At 36.3% G+C, this 22,107-nt stretch overlaps 2 protein-coding genes across 9 annotated transcripts in view; one reads left to right on the top strand and one right to left on the bottom strand.

Annotated features, from left to right (window-relative positions):
- ENTPD5 (ectonucleoside triphosphate diphosphohydrolase 5) overlaps positions 1-21,849 on the top strand; it is a 24,840-nt gene extending 2,991 nt beyond the window's left edge. For 2 of the 3 annotated variants that reach the window (XM_087921939.1, XM_026711597.2), the window contains exons 3-15: positions 1,316-1,592; positions 3,459-3,538; positions 4,040-4,183; positions 5,466-5,541; positions 7,833-7,868; positions 8,052-8,140; positions 12,482-12,561; positions 12,887-12,948; positions 13,707-13,805; positions 13,986-14,126; positions 15,598-15,654; positions 16,363-16,478; positions 19,906-21,648. In XM_087921939.1, the coding sequence (XP_087778065.1) occupies positions 1,373-1,592; positions 3,459-3,538; positions 4,040-4,183; positions 5,466-5,541; positions 7,833-7,868; positions 8,052-8,140; positions 12,482-12,561; positions 12,887-12,948; positions 13,707-13,805; positions 13,986-14,126; positions 15,598-15,654; positions 16,363-16,478; positions 19,906-19,992 (1,287 nt within the window). In that variant the 5' untranslated portion in view covers positions 1,316-1,372 and the 3' untranslated portion in view covers positions 19,993-21,648. Of the gene's footprint in view, positions 1-1,315; positions 1,593-3,458; positions 3,539-4,039; positions 4,184-5,465; positions 5,542-7,832; positions 7,869-8,051; positions 8,141-12,481; positions 12,562-12,886; positions 12,949-13,706; positions 13,806-13,985; positions 14,127-15,597; positions 15,655-16,362; positions 16,479-19,905; positions 21,649-21,696 lie in introns of those variants that run through there. The other variant, XR_015741089.1, reaches the window with a different exon arrangement.
- COQ6 (coenzyme Q6, monooxygenase) overlaps positions 1-22,107 on the bottom strand; it is a 33,082-nt gene that overhangs the window by 1,631 nt on the left and 9,344 nt on the right. For 2 of the 6 annotated variants that reach the window (XM_087921938.1, XM_087921935.1), the window contains exons 12-13: positions 22,059-22,107; positions 5,834-6,053 (exon numbers count right to left, since the gene is read on the bottom strand). In XM_087921938.1, the coding sequence (XP_087778064.1) occupies positions 22,078-22,107 (30 nt within the window). In that variant the 3' untranslated portion in view covers positions 5,834-6,053; positions 22,059-22,077. Of the gene's footprint in view, positions 1-2,702; positions 2,882-5,833; positions 6,054-21,447 lie in introns of those variants that run through there. The other 4 variants (XM_026711579.2, XM_026711551.2, XM_026711561.2 and 1 more) reach the window with 3 other exon arrangements.

The raw sequence follows: 22,107 nt of genomic DNA, 5'->3' as shown, positions 1-22,107 counted from the left end.
GCAATAAAAGTTAAACACATGACAAAAAATGGAAGAAAGTAGAACAGACTTGAGTTTTTTTGAATAACAGGAGATAGAAAATTGAAACAAGTTGGAGGATGGATGCTGAAGCAATAAAGAATCCAGCAATTAGGGATTCAGATACTAAGTACCAATCACATGCCACTGAACTGTTCTAATTAACTGGTATTAACTCTGGTAATTGTGAAAAACGATTGCATAAGAAAAATGTTGATATTTATTAAAAAAAACTAGAGCACCCCAGAGTTAATAACCAGCAACGGTCTATTGTGGAAGAGAAATACCTGTGAAAAGCATACTAAAATAAGTGGCACAGCAGCAGAAAAGGGGATCTGAATGGAGGAACACGTGTTTTTAAATTTTAAATACTTTGTTTTAATGTGAAAAAATCTATAGAGCTGTTATGTTACATTATATTATGCATTTAAAAGACTTAAATGGCTCTCCATCTTATAGAACTCAATTATGGGTGGTTTGTAACAATAACCAAAGACAGTAAAACCAGGCATCTGACCCACAATCTCTAGCCCATCAAACTTTATAATCCTTGGTTTCCAGTGTGATGGCTTCAAATTATTTAGGTACTCAGGAATTTGCTAGAAACAATAATGTTAATAAATTCTCTCCTACTACAGAAACTTAAGTCATAACATCTGAAACAATCTTCTGTCTTCCTTAATTTCAGTCTGTCCATTTCAGTTTGAGATTTTAGCATAATTTAGCTTTTGTGAATTTCCTGTGCTGAATTTTTCTTAAAGCAGATTTTTTAAATCTATTACCATGTCAACATCTTATAGGATGCAAGGGTGCATCAAAAACAATTAATAGGCAAGTTTGATTTGAAAGAAAAAGCACAAAACAGAAATGACCCTGAACCATAAATTGGATATGAAAGGGGAGGGCACCACAACTAAATGCATTGTTTTGTTCTGCCTACTTAGTGTCATCAACAGCATGTGTAATTCCCATTGTTGGTTGTTTTGAAGGACACTTGTATTCTGAGCTTTACTAGCCTTCTCAAAGTGATAGCTAGAATTATAGCAAAGCTGACTACATTAATTTCTACATTAATTTGGAATGTTCAATATTAACATAAAGAAAGAACTTCTGTATTTATTCCATATAGAATTTTAGAACACTGTTGTAACTGTTCCATAGATTTAAAGAAGCAGACTTGAAATGTAGTGGTTTGTCCTTGTTTTAGTGATGAAATCACCTTTGGGGATGTGGGAAGTTTCTGTGTTGGCTGACTTATTTAACATGCTTTTTTTGATGTATATAATGTTATCTTCAGGAACCTCTACAATCTGGAAGTCTTGATTCAAACTGCAATTTTCTGAGGCTCCCAAGCATGATGAATACTTCTTGGTTCACAGTCATTGCCATATTTGTGTTTTCCTATATTTATCGTATTGTTTCTCATCCCAAACCGGAGTTATGGTTCCAAGAACTCTTCCCCCTTAAGGTGTGTCCAGCCAATGCCAGCATGGAAACATTTTATGGCATCATGTTTGATGCAGGAAGCACAGGGACACGAATTCATATTTACACCTTTATACAGCGAAGCCCAGGTAAGATTGTTGGAAGTTCTCCTGAACATAGGTACTTGTGGTATGGAGTCTGCTAGGTGGTTGTATTAGTTGACACATCACTTGTAATTTCCCACTGATTATTTGTGGTTTGTAATTAGTTTTAATGATATTTTTGTGTTGTTTTTGCATTTGTGTTTATTGTTTTTGTGTTTTTTAATTATATTAGCCATCCAGTCACAAATGTGAGGTGGGCAGTTATATTAAATGAATAAATCATAAAAATGCTATAAAACCAGGCATTTGTCAGTATATTATAAGCAATTAATTGACATTTTGATATTAAACACCTTGTTTACTCTCCACAAATTGTTGACTTGACCTCTATAAGCAACTCTTAAATTATAATTCTGATAGATTAAATGTTTCAGGAATTTACTAGACAACTTGTGACCCCGAGTCATCCTTTCAGAAATATTACCAGACTCCTCAATCCCATCAAAGTGACAAAGCTTTTGATGTAATGCATTCAGTGAAAAAATGGGATACATTCAAAGATGTGTTTGTCTTGAAAATACCCCATGTTGAATTGTATACCACAGTTGGACATGTTTTATGACATTTTGTATTATGTCATTAACTGTTTCATAATATTTATGTCATAAAATGCCTTATAAGCTTTGCCAAATTTCAAATCTGTGGAGTCATGGGTCCCGGATTTTGGATTCATTCTGCAAGTTGGCCATTTGGAGCCCCTCAGTTCAAAAGATTTTGCCCTTTCATCCATTAAAGCCTAAAGAAATCAGAATTTTAGTAGTCTGTGGATGTATCCTTATTTCGTAGTCTCTTCCTGCAGTTTCTTTCAGTTTTCTTTATTTCCTGATTTCAATCAATGTTGATTGATTTGTGCAAGTCTCTTTGTAAAGAGTTATTGGATCAGTTGCTTCATTGATGTATTTCCCTGAGAAAGATTCTAAAGTAGATTAAGTTTAAAAGATGGAAACAGGATATGAGTGCAACTTAATTCTACACATAGAAAAACAAGAAAATATTATCTTATGGATAACGTTTAACAACATTTTCTGCTCTTTGGTTGCTTGGCATTTCCAGTTGGTTATGTTTTAATATTATATTTAATGATTGTCTCAATCATTGTTACTAATCCTTTATTTTGTTAATCCAATACAAACATTTGCCCTACTTAGGTAATACTGGATTTGTACAGCTATATCACACTAATAAATCAAATGCAGTCTTCTGAAAACTATCTTCCAAAAGAAGGAAGAGAGATGGTTTTGATACAGAATTATGAAGCATCTGGATTTTCATCTCTGTTGGCAAATGAAATGAGAATTAACACAACAGAGCATAGCTTAGCCCATTTTGTCATATTTTGTTTTCAGTTTTTGTGCAGTATTTTGGCTGGCTGGTTATGCTTTGTGGTTGTTTTATGATGCAATGATGTAAGCTGCCCACCATCTTTTGCGTGGGACAGCTTTATAACTATAGTAATAATGACAACTTATATCTCAGTGTTGCTCTCCAGGCAGTACATGTTTATGATATGGGTTAGAATTTTCCTCAAGAATATCTCTTCCTACTGCAATCTTCTACAAAATATTATAATTCTTTTATTTGTTACACAGAACCATTCACCCAGAAGTCACACATTACCAAGAATTATATATCTACTACAAAATAAAGTTTCTGTTTTTTTCCATTTTCACTGTAAATCAATTTCTCTGAAAGATACCTCTTGGTTAAATCTTGGGACATAGTTTGATTAAAAATCACAATCTTCACTGATATATTTCAGTTATTAACTCATTTGTAATCAGTAGAGCAAAATATTGAACTAAATAGATAAAAACAAGCCTATTTAACAGCTTATTTTTTACATTTTTGCAGAAAACCCTGCAGAGTTAAAAGGGGAAGTGTTTGAATCAGTGAAACCAGGTCTCTCAGCATATGCCAATCAGCCTAAGAAGGTAAGAGTTTCTGATGGAAAACAAATTATTTTCTTTTGGCACTTGAAGATAATATGAATGATAAAGACAAATTGCTGATTTCATTTTTCCATTATTGCTTATTCTCACTGTAAAATAGTAATTCTCCAAGCTTTTTCCAATTACTTCTTCCATAAACCTAGCTGGAGATAAAAGGAACATTGTATGTGCAAGGACATGTTTTGTCATTAATCAATACCAATTCTCTCACTCTCAATATAGGTCCATAAACAATGAGAAAATTGAGCGAGGTTGGGGCAAGAGAACATAGATGGGACCAGTAGTTTGCATTAGTGGGATAGGGATAGAGGTCAATGAAGGTGATAGTTAAGCTTAATTCAAGAGGAAAAATTTAAATGTCAAGCTAAAATAAAGTAGGTTTGGAGGAAGGAGTTGAAGAAGAGAAATATTTAAAATATGTCTGTAAACCAAAACACTGCCCAGTCCTATCATTTTTTTGCTTTTGTTTCTGCTAATCTTTAGGGTGCTGAAACGATCAGAAAATTATTAGAAATGGCTAAAAATGCTGTACCACCAAGTCACTGGAACAAGACCCCCGTAGTATTGAAAGCCACTGCTGGTCTGCGGTTGTTATCAGAGTCCAAAGCTCAGGCTCTACTCTCACAAGTAATGTTGGGTTATACTACAAAATCAATGGTGTCGTATACAAGTGGGGGCCTTTCTCAATCTTTTCCATTTGTGTTATGCCATGAATATGCCCCAGCTGCTTTTTTAAATACTGTATCAAAGTCAATGGGAGGCACTTGTAAAATCCTTTATTATGAAAAGCACTTTGTTCTAGATTGGTCACATGTCTCTTGAGCATTGTCTCCAATTCCAAAACACACACAGAGAAATGCAATGAGGATGATAGGATATGAAAATTTACTGGATATGGGATATTTTAAGTCCTCAGTTCTCTGAGGAGAAATAAAAGAAACTGGATATGTGCGATCTTGAAAAAAGTTGACTGAGGGGAAATTTGATCATATTTTTCAAGTACAGGTAGTCCTCGACTTACAACAGTTCGCTTAGTGACCATTCAAAATTACAACGGCACTGAAAAAGTTACTTATGACCGTTTTTCACACTTATGACCATTGCAGCATCCCCATGGTCACGTGATTTACATTTGGATGCTTGACAGCTGGCTCACATTTATGGTGGTTGCAGTGTCCTCAGGTCATATGATCACCGTTTGCGAACTTCTGACTAGCAAAGTCACTGGGAAAGCCAAATTCACTTAACAACCGTGTTACTAATTTAACAACTGCACTGATTCACTTGACAAATGGGGCAAAACTCATTTAACAAATTTCTCACTTAGCAACATAAATCTGGGGCTCAACTGTGGTCGTAACCTGAAACTACCTGTACTTGAAGGAATGCAACATAAAATAAATCCATGACCTATTTTTTATTTGTCCAAGAGTATAGGACATAGAGTACTACTTTTAAATTCTAGAAAGGCAGATATTGGATGAATGTGAGAAAAGTAATAGCAAGAGCAGTTCAACAATGGAATCAGTTAATGAGGAAAGGGGTGAGCTCCCTTTTGCTAGATTGTTCTAGTAGACATGGACAACCAATGGTCATGGACAACCAATGGGTTACCTGAGATTTGTGAATTGAGCAAGAAGTTGAACTCAGTAGCCTAATGGCTTCTTCCAACACTTATTATTTTATAGCTATTTCTTCTATAGGTCCGTATTATTAAGGCTGGCATCTTAGTAATGCAGAAAGCAATCCGGTTTTAATGGTAGTTTTTAGAGGTTGAATGAAACAGTTTAACTTGTAACTAATTTTAAATTCCCCTGTTTTTTTGTATAAGAACGTTGCATAATTTGCATACTTCTGTTTGTGAATGATTCCAGTTCTAGGATGATCACTCCCATTTTTCTTTCCACAGGTCAGAATGGTCTTTGAGGATTCACCATTTTTAGTTCCTGATAATAGTGTTAGCATAATGGATGGATCTTATGAAGGTGCGTCATACAAATAAGGAAAATGAGGCATAGAGAAGAGACATAACTACGGAAGTAAAAGAGGAGGGTGGGTTTCTCAGGACAGGATAAAATATTGTGATGTTGCTTCTAAGGAGGCGAAGATTATAATATCCTAGAGAAACAGGATTCTGTACACAGGAAAATGATAAAGTTGCTTGGCTGTATTAGTAACATATTACTAGATGAAAAATAGATTCAACTAGTTTTAATGTCATTATGGACATTAAAATTAGAACACATCATAGCAAAAGACAAGTGTAGACAGCAATCTCATAATGAATATGCATTTATTTTATTTTGCTATTTATATACCTTATTACAGAAGAATTTTTAAAAACCAGTTTTCACTGTGTTCTTGAAAAACATAGCATAGCATTTGATGGAGAGGGGAACTTGGGGAGAGGGGAACCACTACAAAGGAGTACTCCATGACCAATAAGATCTGCTTCTGTGCCATCCAGAGCTCTTGAAATGTGGAAACCCAAAATACCCTAAATTGAACAAATAGGATAATCAGGCACTTAAAACCTGAACTTTAGAATAGGAATAGAATAGGAATAGAATAGAATAGAATTCTTTATTGCCAAGTGTGATTGGACACACAAGGAGTCTGTCTTGGTGCAAATGCTCTCAGTATATAAAAAAGAAAAGATACATTCGTCAAGAGTCAAGAATCATAAGGTACAACACTTAATGATAATCATAGGGTACAATAAGCAATCAAATCATACTAGGAAATAGTCAATATAAATCATAAGGATACAAGGGACAAAGTTACAGTCATACAGTCACAAGTGGGAGGGGATGGGTGATAAGGAGTGATGAGAAGATTAACAGTAATAGTAGTGCAGACTGTAAATAGTTGAACAGTAAACATAAACAGGGAATTATTTATTTAGCAGAGTGATGGCTTTTGGGGAAAAAACTGTTCTTGTGACTAGTTGTTCTGGTGTGCAGTGCTCTATAGCGTCGTCGTGAGGGAAGGAGTTGAAACAGTTTATGTCCGGGATGTGAGGGGTCTGTAAATATTTTCACAGCCCTTGTTTTGACTCATGCAGTATACAGGTCCTCGAATGAAGGCAGGTTGATAGTAATTGTTTTTTCTGCAGCCCTTTACTTGAGAACCTACTACTAAACAGTATTCTATAAGTACAACAGCTCTCAAATACCAATATTTTGAATGTAGCAGACTGCTACATTCAAAATAATTCCAGTTTCAGTTGTTTTGTATTACCTTTTAAAAACTTTTTATCATATTATAAGCAACCCAGACTCATGTATCAGTGAGATGGGAGGCATAATAAATAAACAGACAAACAAAGACACACCCACCCACATATACCTCCAGTCTAGAAGTGATAGGGACATGATTTAATGTTGCCTGCTCCAAAAAAAAGAATGGTTCCCTACTGCTCATTCTCCAGCATCATGGATTGGAACCTCTCATTTAGAAGTGTAAAAACAGTGCCATCCACCTTCAACCTATCATTAAGTGTCATACCTTATGATTCTCGACTCCTGACGAATGCATCTTTTCTTTTATGTATACTGAGAGTATTTACACCAAGACAAATTCCTTATATGTCCAATCACAATTGGCCAATAAACCTATTCTATTCTATTCTATTCTATTCTATTCTATTCTATTCTATTCTATTCTATTCTATTCTATTCTATTCTATTCCACCTCATTATCAATTGTATAAAATGCCTTTAAAGGTCTAATGGATGCAGATCATCCATTTGAGTAAGCAATGCAGTTTTTACCCATATGCATGCATCTCCTTTTCCACCAGCTTTCTCAAAAAGAAAGATTGAAAACTGGACAGAAGTTATCTAATATGAACATACTGAGTTTTTTTGAAGGAGCCAGTACTATTTCTTTCAAGACAGTCAGAACAAAACTTTCTCCCAAAAAAACTTTTAACCACTTGAAGTTGGTTTCAGTAAAATTATGCAATAAATCTGCAGGGTTTACAGTATGTTAAGAAACCTGATGGGAAAATACAAGAACTGGAACAAAGAAAAGAGACTGAGTAAATTTTAGATGGAGAAACAGTAATGAAAGTTAAGAGAATATCTTCTCATCTCACCCACCAATTGGTGAAAAAAATTGAGAAGCCAAACAATGAATGAAATGCCATTCTGCTTGGAAAAGTACTAATAATTACTAATCAGCAGAAATGCAGCCTGTGAAATAATCCTTTGTAGTTTGTATTTGTAATCTCTAGATAGATGGATTTTTCAGTAGCCTTTTCTTTCTCTTGCAGGTATTTTAGCCTGGATCACTGTGAATTTTTTGACAGGTATTTACTGTGGCATATTTCTATTTTAATAGATAGAATCCACAAAAATTAAATAGGAAGCCTATTAATAGTAGGAGAGTCATCTGCTCTGTTTGTTCTGACTTGCTAAAAATCTCCCAGAACATGGTTGTTGTTGTTTGCTGTATATAGGTACTGTTTGAATTTCTGTAATGTTATCTGCAGGGCAGTTGTATGGCCAAGAGCAGCAGACAGTTGGAACTCTGGACCTGGGAGGAGCTTCAACTCAAATAACTTTCCTGCCACAGCTGGAGGTGAGGAGATAGAATAGCTGGATCTATTGCAGGTTCCATATTTTCAATAATCTTTATGTCCATTGTCACTTTCAGCCTTGATATCTTCCTTAACAGAACAAATGCCTTTCTAATGCTATAGATAATCCAAATACTCTTTTGTATCATATTCAAAATTCATTGAAAGGAAACTACATGGCTTCATTCAGGACAGTAAAGTGTTGTTGGCTTATTGAATATTGTTGTGGCTCATGAACATACTCATTTATAAAACATGGTATGTAAACAATGGCTGGATTAACACACTACCAAAATACAGATAGTTCTCAATTTACAACCAGTCTTTCAGTGATCGTTCAAAGTTATAATATACCTGAATTTAGGGGAATTTACCACTCAGATATGATGTTCCAACAGTCGGGGGGCAGGGGGGCCTGCATTCATATGACTATACTTTGTGTACTTGGCAATATGGCTGATTTATAGTTGTTTGTGTCCTGCAGTCACATAACTGCATTTTATTTTGGTTTTGCTGAAAACTGGTAGGTACTTCTAGTTATTGGCAAAACTGCAGAGCTTTCACTTAATGATGGTGGCATTTGTTTTATGACCGCCATGTTTAACCACTGCAAAAAACAAGGTTTGTGACCAAACCTGTTTTATGATTCTTACAACTTATGGCCCTAATGAACAGGCTTTGTTATGGTCATACTGTAACTTGAAGAGTACCTTGAAATAAAATGGTTGTTTTGTGTCATGTAGCTACTGCTCTTCAGATTTCCAGTTTCCATGAATCCTTAAATGAATAGAAGCTGGCCCAACCTCTAATTAATATAAAGTTATACCCAGCGTTTCTGCATATTTAAATGTTTATTTACTCTATGTGAATTTGCATACAAATTCCAAATAAGAAAACAGTAATTGTTTTCTTGTAGTAGTAAAAATACATTTAAGTTGAGCAGTGTTTTTTTTTAACTCTAAAGCTGTTAGAGGCCCCAAAAGGCAATTGACAATTAGCCAGATTTGGGAGTGAACAACTGCTTTTACCTTTCTTATCTCTCTGGTTATGAGTGTAAGGTTCTATCTATTTTCAACGATGGGGCCCTTTAAGCAGCTGTCTTAGAATTTGAAATGAAGATAATTCACTTTCAACACAAAGACTGTAGAAAAAAAAACCCCACCTCTGAATGCTGTCAATTAGCAGTTTCAACTGAGAAACACTATTGAGAAATGGAAGCTACATAGAACTTGAAGACAAAAATCTGCTGGATCTGCAAAAATTCTGCAGACCTTGCAGGAGACTGCAAGAAACCTGCTGAAAACGTCAGCTAATACTGCAGTAGCTGTCTACAAAACAGCATCGCTTATACGAATATGATCTCATATGAGTATTGCCAGACTCTCTGTCCCCATCTGGAAAGCCTTCTCAACAGTATTCCGGACAACTCTAGGATTCCACACAAGGTCACCAGAGGTTCTATAAATTATTGTGGTTAAAGAAAATGTTTAACTTCATGTTGCACAATGTAAGCTGCAGATTTTTATATAGGAGTTCAATTATTTCAAGGATTCCTCCAGGTTAAAAAAAGTTGAGAAAGGCTGGTCTAGACCAGCAGTCGCCAACTGGTGGGCTGTGAGAAAATTTTGGTGGGCCGCAGAGAAATCTCACCCCCAGAGCACCCCCACAAAGCAATTAATCCAAGCTGCGCAGAAACACAAGGCCCACAGGAACCCTCCCGCCCACTCCTTACCCGGCAAACTTCCCTGCTAAATTGCTATTTTTCCCTTTTCCGACCATCGCTTCTGCTGTGCCGGGAGATTTAGATTAGCTAGGAAGCAGGAAATGGTTGGATTTCTTACTTTCTAGCTAGTCTTTAGATCTTTGGCTCAGCACAGCCGAACCTCCCTTAGGACTGAAAGTTTGCTTGCAAGCAAATTCAGTGCAGGCTCACAGCAAGCAAATTTGAGAGACTGAGCTAGCCGATGGCAGATAGATAGATCACTGAATGATTCTGTGAGCAACTCAATCTGCCTGTTTTGCCTAAAAGTTTTGGGTAAAAGTTGCTCTTTTTTATAAAAAATTCAATATTTACATGCATGGTGTGTTGTGAGTTAATTTTGTGAGTTTGCTTGCAAGCAAATTTTATGTGACAGACTGAGCTAGCCAATGGCAAACAGATAGATCTCTGAATGAATCTGTGATTCCGTGAGCAACTCAATCTGCCTGCCTGCTTTGCTGATTTGGGGTAAAAGTTGTTCTTTTTTAAAAATAAAAAATTCAACAGTTACATGCATGGTGTGTTGTGAATTAATTTTGTGAGTGCTTGCAAGCAAATTTTATGTGACAGACTGAGCTAGCCAATGGCAGATCTCTGAATGAATCTGTGATTCTGTGAGCAACTCAATCTGCCTGCTTTGCCTGATTTTGGGTAAAAGTTGCTCTTTTTTTATAAAAAAATTCAATATTTATATAAATATTGATATTTACATACAAGCCATGCCCAGCCAGTCACATGACCACCAAGGCACACCCACAAATTAGGCCACATCCACAGAACCAGTTAGTGGTCCCTGGGATCTAAAATTATGAGTTTGGTAGTCCCTGAGGTCCAAAAGTTTGGCAACCCCTGGTCTAGACAATATCAAGGTAACTTGAAAGATTCTGCAACAGAGTTCTTTGGATTAGTGAAACAAAGTTTCAAATATTTAACCATAACCACGTTTGGAAATCTATTTTGAGAAAAAAGGGTGAAGCGTTTTCAGAAAAGCACACCTTGCCAGTGCTAAACACATAGATGCCTCTATTACTTTCTGGGTTTGTTGTGGTCACATGAAACATTGTGCAAGTGAACAGAAGAATGAAATTGGCTAAGTAGCAACATGTCTTAAAAACTAATATTCCACAATATTAACACTTAGGTTTGGATTGGCCTTTCCATTATCAGAATTAATTATCTTTAAAATCTTTCAAATCTCAGACATGCAATATTTCTTAACTAAAAAATTTCCCAAAGGTAGAATGGAAAAGAAATCCAAAAGCAAAATTAGAAGAACTCTTATTTGACTGCAGGAAATGTTTGGAAACTATCGTTTTTACCCAAAGAGATATTACAAAGTCCTAACTGTAAGGGTATCTAAACTGTTCCGCTATATTCACCGTCCTCACATGTTGCATCCGTAAACAACTACACAAAACAGTGAATATGCATTTAAATTTGTTTTAACCATGACATAAAAAATAGAATCTAGAGGTCTAAAAATTTCTGGCCCTTCCCCTATCCAACTGGAATAATATCTAATTACTAGCCAATCTTTTTTGCCTGGAGTACCTGCAAAAAGATTCAAAGATGGCTATGTCCATGTATTCAAAGGCTTATCTCTTTTACAAGAACTGTACACACATCTAGAAAAAGGGTCCTGACTTAGATCTTGGGGTTGCTGCTGCATCTTGGCCTTTTTTACCAGCTTGTATTTTTTTGTAGTTATTATGAGGGAAGATTCTTTGGCCATTGTTTGAGGGTCATCATCTCCCCAATCACTTATATTAATCATATCAGAGCTGGTGGGTGGACGGCATCTTGCAGATCCCATTGGCCAGGAGTGTCATCTGGCAGGACCAAGAAGGAAAGCCTTTTGTGCCATGGCTCCTGCCAGAGGATCAGATTGGCTCTGATCTTGCTGATTTTTCTAAAGACCCTGAAAACATAGTTCTGTCAATAAGCATGGGAACTGGAAAAGTGATAGAACTGGCACTGTCCGTTGATATCACATTGGTAGATGTGATTATCTCAGCTGTGAATTTGATGAATTTTTATGGTGGTTTTAATAGGTTTTTGTATTAGTAAAAATAATACAAAAACTACCATGATAAACATGTTTTAAATTCTTCACGTTATTTGGTTGTTTTATATAGTTTTAACTGTTTGTAAGCCCAGACCTATACACACATGCATAGAGACATAGACAACACACACATATACACAGCTAATTAGAATAATTTATAATAATAGTTAAGAAGTCAAATAGTTGGAAAGCCAGGGAGAGAATAAAGAAAAAAAGTTACATTTGATACAAGGTGTTCCTGTCAATATATCTCTGAAGCATACGTTTGGGAACTTGTAGCTCAATAAAAATGTATATGAAGCTGGAGAATCTACAAATCTCCAATCTTTTCATTGTGCAGTAGATATCGGAACTATATAAATCATACAAAAACACAATTTTTGCAATACTAAAGAATTTGTTGAAATCAATTTTACTAATGTTGAAAGGTATCATTCATCTAGTAGTGCTTGGTCAGTATATACTAAAAAATATCCCTGAAATAACAATTCCTGAACTTTTCATTCTCATTCTTTTTAGGAAACCTTAACAGAAACTCCAGTGGACTTTCTTACCTCATTTCAAATGTTCAACAGCACTTATAAACTCTACACACATAGGTAAGTGAGAAAATAAAACACAAATGATTAATTCTAAGGTATTTTTGCTTTGTGCCTAGAATGTTCGCCTAAATCATTTGTATAATTCAGGTTCTAAGTCCAAATTTTTACTTGTTATCAGCATTATTTGATTTTAGGTAAATTATCTTCTTTTTCAAATTATACACAATAACTTGTACATTATTGTAAAAGAGCCATATGCTGTTATTTTGGCACTGAGGTCTTAGAAACCAACAAAAAAGTTATTTGATATAATTTATTTCCAAATTTGTAAAACGTTGATACATTGTCTTGGTTATTAATTAAGTGTTGCTTATCCTTATAGCTATTTGGGACTTGGACTGAAAGCTGCTCGGTTGGCAACATTAGGAGCTTTGAATTTGGAAGGTATAGTCAAGCAAAATAACTATTCTATGTGCATATTAGAGTATCTTGGCGTCAATCCTGCAATTTGTTTTTGTTGTTGATCCAGACTCAAGAGAGATACAAAAGCAATGAACCCCAGACAAGTAATTTCTTTAAACTTCTAAGTGTTGGAGAAATGTTTTATTTTGTGTTAATGGCCAGCATTCAAACTCATGCACCTTTTTTCACATTGTGCTTTGTCTTAATGGTTCTCTATATTTCTTGTCTTCTGTTTTGGACCATCCCCTTCTTCAGAAGGAAAGGAAAGCTCCTCTCTTGTATGCATTGCTGCTATATTCAGTTTGCTGGTGGATGGCAGAGCTCCAAAACAAATGTCTCCTCCCATAGCTGTGTCAGGATTTTTACTTTATTGGCAACTCTATCATGCTTTGCTGGAGAAAAGCTTAAATGGGAAAGAAGGCAGTATTCAAAGCAGCCTGCTCTTCCACCCAGCAACACTCCTGAGTTGAATCCTTGACTCACAAATACTTAAAAATTGCTCCATTATCCCCAGAGTGTGCCCAAATTATCCTGCTCCCTCCAACAGTCAAGAACCACTAGTGAATAAACATCTTCTATAGGAAAATGAGTAAAGTCTTCACTTCCACTCCCCCCTCCCCCCCCAGGTTCATATTTTTGCAATTAAAACCAAATAAAGTATGTGTGTGTGTGTGTGTGTGTGTGTGTGTGTGTGTGTGTGTTTATAAATAAATTTTCCTCTTCCATATTCTCTCTTGAAGCATTTGGACAGACATTCAGAAGTTCTTGTCTGCCACGACAGCTGGAAGCAGAATGGTATTTTGGTGGAGTAAAATACCAGTATGGTGGCAATACAGAAGGTAATTTAAAAGGATACTGCTTTCTAGGAAAGTTATTTTTTTAATGAACTAAATTGTGAGTATATTCATAAAAGAAAAAAAAAATAGGAATGAGGCTACATGAAGACTGTAGTATTTTTAAGGGAAGAACTGGAATTTATGATTCATGTCATGCTTATACTAGTGTCTTTTTTCTGATAGGTGAAACTGGATTTGAACCATGTTATTCTGAAGTATTGAAGGTTGTACAAGGAAAATTACATCAACCAGATGAGATTCAGAGAAGTTCCTTTTATGCCTTTTCCTATTATTATGATCGGGCAGTAGACACTGACCTTATAGGTGAATAGTAAATGTTTGAAAAAATTGGAAGTTAGCACTATAACCTCCAGATGCAATTTACTCATTTTTTAGCTTAATCTCAAGATAAAATCTCAGCGGGAATTACTCCAGTGTTACTGTGAATTGGATGGCCATATAAATGTTATTAATAAAATAAAATAATACAAATAACTAATATATGAATCTGATAAACAAGTATGACAATAGCAGATAAAATATCAGCTAGAAGCAAGGTTAACTTTAACTAATTAACCAGTGTAAAATAGATAAATCGTTTTTAAATTTTCCTAAAGGACAGCAAAAGGTATGTTTTGAAAAATGAAAGCCTTTTAGAAACAGCCATTACATTCGCTAATCTCATAGCTGTCAAAAGAACAGGGCCGCAAGTGACATCCTTGGTGCCGAGGGCAATAGCTGAGGGAAGAGGGGAAGGGAAGATAGTGATTGGGAGTGGAGCAATGCTATGTTGAGACATCAGTAGCAGCTACATTGAGAGAGAAAAGTGGAAAAGTAAGCTTCCCCCCCACCCAATCCAAGAGACTTATTCCTTTAAAAGAAAGCTATAGGGGATTACATGCTTAAGGCTCCAGGCAGAAATAAATTGGAAGTCTTATTGCTCTCTCTGTGTGTAACAGACTTATGGAGAATGGTAGCCCTGTGGGCACAAAGTGGTGCACACCCTGCTAAAGAAAAATACATAACAAAGCCATAAGGCTGCATCATTCCAAAATTTTAATATGATATAAAGAAAAAGCTATATATTAAATGGGAATAATCAAATTTAATTTTAAAGTAAATTTTGAATATATAGAAAACACATACATACATACATACATACATACATATGTTTTCAACTTTTGAAGTTGTAGAGAATAGAACTCAGAAGGTCATCACACAGCCCATTACCCAGGTCATTACAACACAGGAGGCTGATAGACACACAGCCAATACCTCAGCCACACATGTTCTTACGAAAAAGCCAGCCAATCCACAAATATCAACTCCCTCAACTAATCAAGAAATGACAACACAGCCAACCACCACACCAGTATTTATAGTGAGACGGCAACTCAGATCACGCTTTGCTTGCACAAGCACGAAGCCAAAAGCACCAGCCTGAAGATGGTGAGTGGGACCTCATTGAAAAGTCTCAATCTTACATGGGAAAATACTCGAACACACCAAAACATATGATTATATATATGGTATTTTGATATGTTCAGTCTCAGGCAGAAAAGTTTCCCCTGCATTATGAGAAGAAAATGTGAAAGAACTATGCAAGAAATATGTCATTTTGCAGTTGTGATTCAAAAACATCTTTTTTTTTAAAAAAAAAATGATCATTATTCAGATTTTAACTGATCTGGAAGTACTGTACAATTTGAAATGCAGATTTCATTGTGTCACAGCTATGATTTTTACCGTATCTTTTTCTCAGTCAGAGGATAATTTTAACCTTTTGTCATTTCAGATTATGAGAAAGGTGGTGTTTTACATGTGAGAGACTTTGAAAAAAAAGCCAAACAAGGTAAAATGAGTTTGACTTTATCTAGATTCCTTCTAGTTATTTTACTATCAATTTGAAATAGCTCACTTTTTAAAATTTGGCTAACTTGTGTTTATAGATTTTTTAATCACTTAACTGTCATGTTTAATATACTTAAACTTGAAACAGCAATATAATTATTCCTAAGAGATAAGACAGTTTAATGATCTCACTGAATAAAAGAAATAGTTGAAAAAAGTGTGCTGAAATGAAAGGAAACAAAGGTATTGATAGGTATCATAAATTCAACAATATATGCCATCTGACAGGATCACATTTCATCTTTGTATGTATTAACGTGTTTACAAACATATATCAACAGTATTAATACCCTTTTTATGTTAAGTGAGGAATAAATGATCTGTGAATAGTTTAAATAGACAGCAATATGTCATCAAGAGAAAGGAATTGGAAACAGCCTATGATTACATAACTCTAGCTACATTCATTAGTACATTTGGACTCTTCCTGAGATGCTCCAACCCAGCATTTGAAATCCATTTATCCAGTGGCTAGAAGATACAGGAAAAACAAGCAGCCAAAAGCATAGCTCATTCCAGATCCTTCAGCCATGATTAGCAGTAAACCAGTATCAAGCAAAGAGTTTCTGTAGTACTAATGATTCTGTATGTTTATTTTTCAGCAGCTATTCTAATTTTATTGAATATTCTTCTCATTTTTTTCATTTAGTTTGTGATAATCTGGATAACTATAGCTCTGCCAGCCCCTTTTTATGTATGGATCTCAGTTACATTACAGCTTTATTAAAAGAAGGCTTTGGATTTGGAGACAGCACAGTTTTACAGGTAAGTAAATATTGCAGGAATCCAACCTAGTGTTTCACATCCCATGAAATTATGGTGAATTTTTTAAAAATAACATTATTGTAATATGATTGTGGGACTATTGGTCAAAATAAACAGAAGTTATATTTTGTATCACATTCACTCTGCTAGAATATAAACTTTATAAACTCTATCCTCAATACCGTGTTTCTCATAAAATAAGGCCGGGTCTTATTTTTTTTTTGATCCCCGAAATACGGCTAGAACGTCTTTTCGGGGATGACTTAATTTCCTCCCCCACACACACCCCTACCTAGAGCGCCCCATGTGCACTCACCTATCCACAAAGCTGCTTCTATCGGCTGATGGAAGCTCCCTGAAGGTAGAGTCACCAGCCGCTTCTATCGGCCAGTAGAAGCAGCATCGTGGAAAGGTGAGTACGCATGGGGCACTCTAGGTGGGGGTGTGTGGGGGGGAGGAAAATTATCGTCTGGTAGAAGCGCCCCTGTGGCGAGCGCCCACATGCACTTCCCTCGCCACGAAGCCGTTTCTATCGGCCAATGGAAGGTCCCTAAAGGCAGAATCATCAGCCGCTTCTATCGGCTGGTAGAAGCGGCCTCGGGGCGAATGCCCATGCGCAGTCCCTCGCCATGAAGCTGTTTCTATCAGCCAATGAAAGCTCCCGAAGGCAGAGTCACCAGCCACTTCGGGGTGAGGCGTTGCTGACAGGAGCGCCCCACGTGCACTCCCCTCGCCACAAAGCTGTTTCTATTGGCTGATAGCAGCTTCCCAAAGGCAGAGTCACTAGCTGCTTCTATCGGCCGATAGAAGCGGCCTCAGGGCGAGCGCCCCACGCACACTCCCCTCGCCACGAAGTCACTTCTACCAGCCGATAGAAACAGCTGGTGACTCTGCCTTTGGGGAGTTTCCATTGGCTGATAGAATCGGCTTTGTGGGGAGGGGACTGCGCATGGGCACTTGCCCCAAGGCTGCTTCTACCGGCCGATAGAACTGGCTGGTGACTCTGCCTTTGGGGAGCTTCTATTGGCCGATGTTCTATCGGAAGTAGATTGGGGTATTCTAGCCTAGGCTACCTGCAGGGTGCTCTTAAAAGCAAGTTTTCTCCCTCCCCTTCCCCCCCCACTTCTCTTCACCTTATGTAGTTTTAACGAATGATGTGAGAAATGGTGGGGAAATGCATGGATTAAATAGGCCTAAATTTTGGGGGCGGGGCTTAATTTCACCTCATGCCTAGAAATCATGCTGGGCCTTCCTATTGGTGAAGGCCGTATTGTTGGAGAAACACGGTAGTTAAGACAGGTTTATTTTATAAAAATCTTAATAGTGATCAGTCATCAGTCACCTTGATCATTTATCAATTCAGTAGATAATTCAATTCAAATGTATTTGAATGCCACAAAAATAAATGTATAACCCATCTATTCAGCAGAGTTTTGAGTTCTCATTCAGAACAGGTTTAACCTAATTCAGTTTTTCTCAACCTAATTGTTTCCATTTAGGTTTTTAAAAATCCCCACAGCAATTTTTTAAAAAATGATAGAACTTGGGAATGTAGAATTGCCATGATGATCAGAATACTCATCTAATCCCAGTTTACCCCAGCATCTTCATCTAGATGCCAATAGGAAGTCTATAAAGACATGATGCTACAACATCTACTCCCATTTTCTACTATGTGGCATTGAGGACTGCTCCTTCAGTTACAGAATTACTTGCAAATAATATTTGTGGCCAAGTGATTAAGATGCTGTAAGGACTTGTAAACAGGAAGGTTGGGAGTTTGAGATTTAAGTACCACATGATAGAGTGAGCTCCCATTACTTGCCCTATCTCTTGCCAACCTAGCAGTTCAAAAGCATGTAAATGCAAGTAGATAAATAGGTACCACTTTGGGGGAAGCTAACAGCATTCTGTGTCCCTTTGGGATATAGTTATGCTGGCCATATCACCATAGAAGAGTCTTTGGATAACGTTGGCTCTTCGGTTGTGAATCAGAGATAATTACCACTCTCTAAAGTTGGACATAACTAATAGTGGAAAAATTTACTCCTTTTTTATTTTAGTTATAGGATCATTTGCAAATAATTTATTAATATTTTTCCTAAGGCTGTTCCACTTGTTCTCTGTAACTTTTGCATTTCTGGATAACCTGATCTACCTGAAGCAACCAAGTCACTCTGAAGATGTAACATAATTTTATCTGCATGCATACAAGCAATAATAAAGTATATTCTGGAACTCCCAGCAAAGTTTTACTACTTTGCTTGGCGGCTATAAGCAAAAGCATAACTAGGGCTTATATACCTCTCATCCATTACAGGTAGCCCTCTACTTATGATTACAATTGGTACCAGAATTTCCATTGCTAAGCAAGGCTATGGTTAAATGAGTCGTACCGAGGTTTAAAAACTTTCCTGTAATTATTAAGCAAATTGCTGAAACTGTTAAGTGAATCATGCAGTCATTAAGTGAATCCACTTTCCTTCATTGACTTTTCTTGTCAGATGATGGCTAGAAAGTTGCAAATGGTGATCAGGTGACCCCAGGATGCTGCAACCTCATAAATACATGCCAGTTGCTAAAGGTCCAAATTTGGGTCACATGATTGTGGGGATACTACAATAGTGCAAGGACCAGTCATCAGTCACTTTTTTCAGTGTTGTTGTAACTTTGAATGGTTGCTGAACAAATGGTTTTAAGTTGAAAACTAACTACAGTGCAGCAGCAAGACAAAGAGAGATACAGTGGGAATTATATTTTTGATAAACTCATCCATGTACTTTAGTATGTATCCCTTCCTACTGGGTTAGCAGCTAGCCATGCTATCTCTGAGACATGGTTAGTGAATAGAACCATTTGTTGGCCTCAGGTTCTTGATCAGATCTTCCTGTTTGCCAATCAGGACCACTTAGGCTTCAACGTTTTCCTACAAGGGCTCAAAGTAGTTCATATGGGAACCTATGTATCCCATAGGTTTGATAGTGAATGTAGTTTACATGTGTACAGCGTGGTGGTGGTACCAGGCCTTGAGCCTTTTGGAACCGGGCCGTGGAAGTGGTGAGTGAACACACGTACACATCCCCACTTGTGTGAGCATTGGGTGACCGTGTGTATGTGTACTCCATTTGCACAAGCAGACGGGTCCGTTGCATGTGCGAATGGATTGTGTGTGTGCTCCCCCCCCCCCACTCACGTGAAACCATTCTTTCTCCCCCTCCTTCCCCCCACCGATCTGCCAAGTCAGAAAAGTTGCGGAACTCTGATCTAGGATACCATTAAATTGAAACGTACTGATTTAGTAGCTGCTTTGTAATTATGATAACTATCTCTGTCAGATCCATGTAGATTCTTATTTTAAAAAATGTATTCAATCTAATCAAATGCCTGTACAATCAAGTGAATTAGATCTCTTATTTTTCTTTTTCAGCTGGCAAAGAAAGTCAATAACATAGAGACAAGCTGGGCTTTGGGGGCTACCTTTCACCTTCTACAGTCTCTAGGACTCTCCTACTAGGAAAACAGAAGATTTGCATTTCTTGCAGGAGCCATTCTGATCAGCAGAGAATAAAATTACAGACCAAAGTAGAAGAAAAGTTTTACTTTTAAGAACTGCAGTTTAACAGAAATCCTTCTACAGTGGTAAGACCTAACTACCTAACTGATGCCAAAGAACCTTGAAACACATTAGGCATCATTTCTGTCAAGTCATGAATGCATATTTGGCACCAGCACATCCAATGTTGGACTTGCTCCGTGAGCTCTTTTATCTATGAAATTCTGAATGTTCACATCAAAGAAGTAGCTTAGTTTGATTTAAAAAACAAACAAACAAACAACAAAACCAAAGTGTATTATTTACCTTTCCCGTAAGTTGTTTGAAACTAAGGAGTTATCTTTCTAGGGTTAGTTGGTTCTTAAACATGGATAAATATGTTATTTTATTCAATTATAGGTATATTAGTTGGTGAGGAGTATTAGCAAAAAGATTTTAGGGATCCCCACAAGGAATTGTTTCAGGTTTTATTTTTCTAAAGTTGAAAGAGAAAAGTCCTCTGTAACTGTTCTTTTTTATGTCAGTCAATGAGGTTTCTTTGGGTTAAATCATTAACTTCCTCCTCAGTCAACTCTTACAGAATAACTTAATGGAAGACATATATAGCCTCTTTTTAAAGAATTCTATGAAAATAGAAGCCTTTTTTTAACTACCACATCCCCCCAAAATATATATTGGTTTGGCGACAAGGAGCAATTAAGATTCCAGCAGTTACATTCTGACTAGTTGATTGGTACAGTACTTGTTGCAAAGCACTTAACTGGATCAGAAGATCTCTTCAACTGATAAAACAAAATAATCTCCTGAACTATGTACTAAGTGAGCCATCTTAATATTTTGCACATATTTCTAAATAGTATACGTTTTTTTCCTAAAAACTCTTCAGCATAAATGTTAAAATGTGATAATAAGATATACCTACATTTTTAGCCAAGTGCTCTTACTCAATATTAGAAGTGTCAATTCTGTGTACATTTACTCTGAAAAGACGCTTATTTAAATAAACTTGGAGTACTAATCAGGGGCTTGTCTCGGTGAATGAGGCATGGTTTTTTCCTCTGAAGATCCCTTTACTAGTTTGGGATTAGTGCCTATGCTTTTCCTAATGTATTGAGATTGTTTACAAATGTAATTATCTACAAAGAATCTGCAACGGCCTTGTTGAAAAACATACAACTATATAATTCATGGAGGAAGAATTATTGAAATAAACACCTAACAGAGGACTAAATTCATTACTTTTTAAAGCGAAGACAGATATTAGGTGTATAAATATTATCAGCATTGTGGGGCAGTTGCTTAACAAGTAATTTATATCTAAGTAGATAAAATAAGCTAAACTGTAAATGTTTTAAGTTCCTCCTAATACATGCCTATATATGCAGCACTGTATGTAACTGTGAAATAAATATTAGATTTTTTTCAGAAACACAGATTTTATTCTGAAATTATTTGCCAGAGGACATTATGAATATCACTATTCATTTAGTCATATTCTTGTTACTTGGTGCTGTAATAAGAGTTAAATGGATATTCTCAAACCTAGCTGTTAATTACATAAAATGCTAGGACGCATTTGAATGTTTGTTTTAATAATAAAACTATTTCAACAATGTTCTTCGGCAGTCTGTAATTGATATTCACTCAGCTACTCTACTTCTTAAGGTTATAATCAGCAAGCAACATTTACCTCATCGATGTTGTTCCCTCCAAGACAATAAGAGGACAAGCTGAAGAGCTGAGAAGCAGGTTATACTTTGTTCAATACTTGAACCTTAAATTGTTCTTTACTATGATCATAAACTTTTTCCAGCGGTAGTCCTTTGCTAGGCCAATTTTTATAGTTTAAACAATTGAGTGCTATTGGACAGTTTTTGGAATTCTAAAAGAAAACCAAATAATCTATTTATTGGAAGAAAGAGCAACTTCAGAGTGAATAAGTTAGACTAACAATCGTATAAATCTTAATGCATTTAAGTCTCTATAGTAAATAAATAGATATCCAGCTATCATGAGTGAGCATGTACCTCTGGATTCACAAGGTTGTCACTTACTGGCAAACGCCATGATCTGCTC

The sequence above is a fragment of the Pseudonaja textilis genome, chromosome 1 (genome assembly GCF_049901715.1).
Source record: "Pseudonaja textilis isolate UNSWEBS1 chromosome 1, rPseTex1.2, whole genome shotgun sequence".
Classification (NCBI taxonomy): Eukaryota; Metazoa; Chordata; class Lepidosauria; order Squamata; family Elapidae; genus Pseudonaja; species Pseudonaja textilis.
Note: the sequence above shows the minus strand (reverse complement) of the source record. Positions and strands in the feature narration are given on the sequence as shown.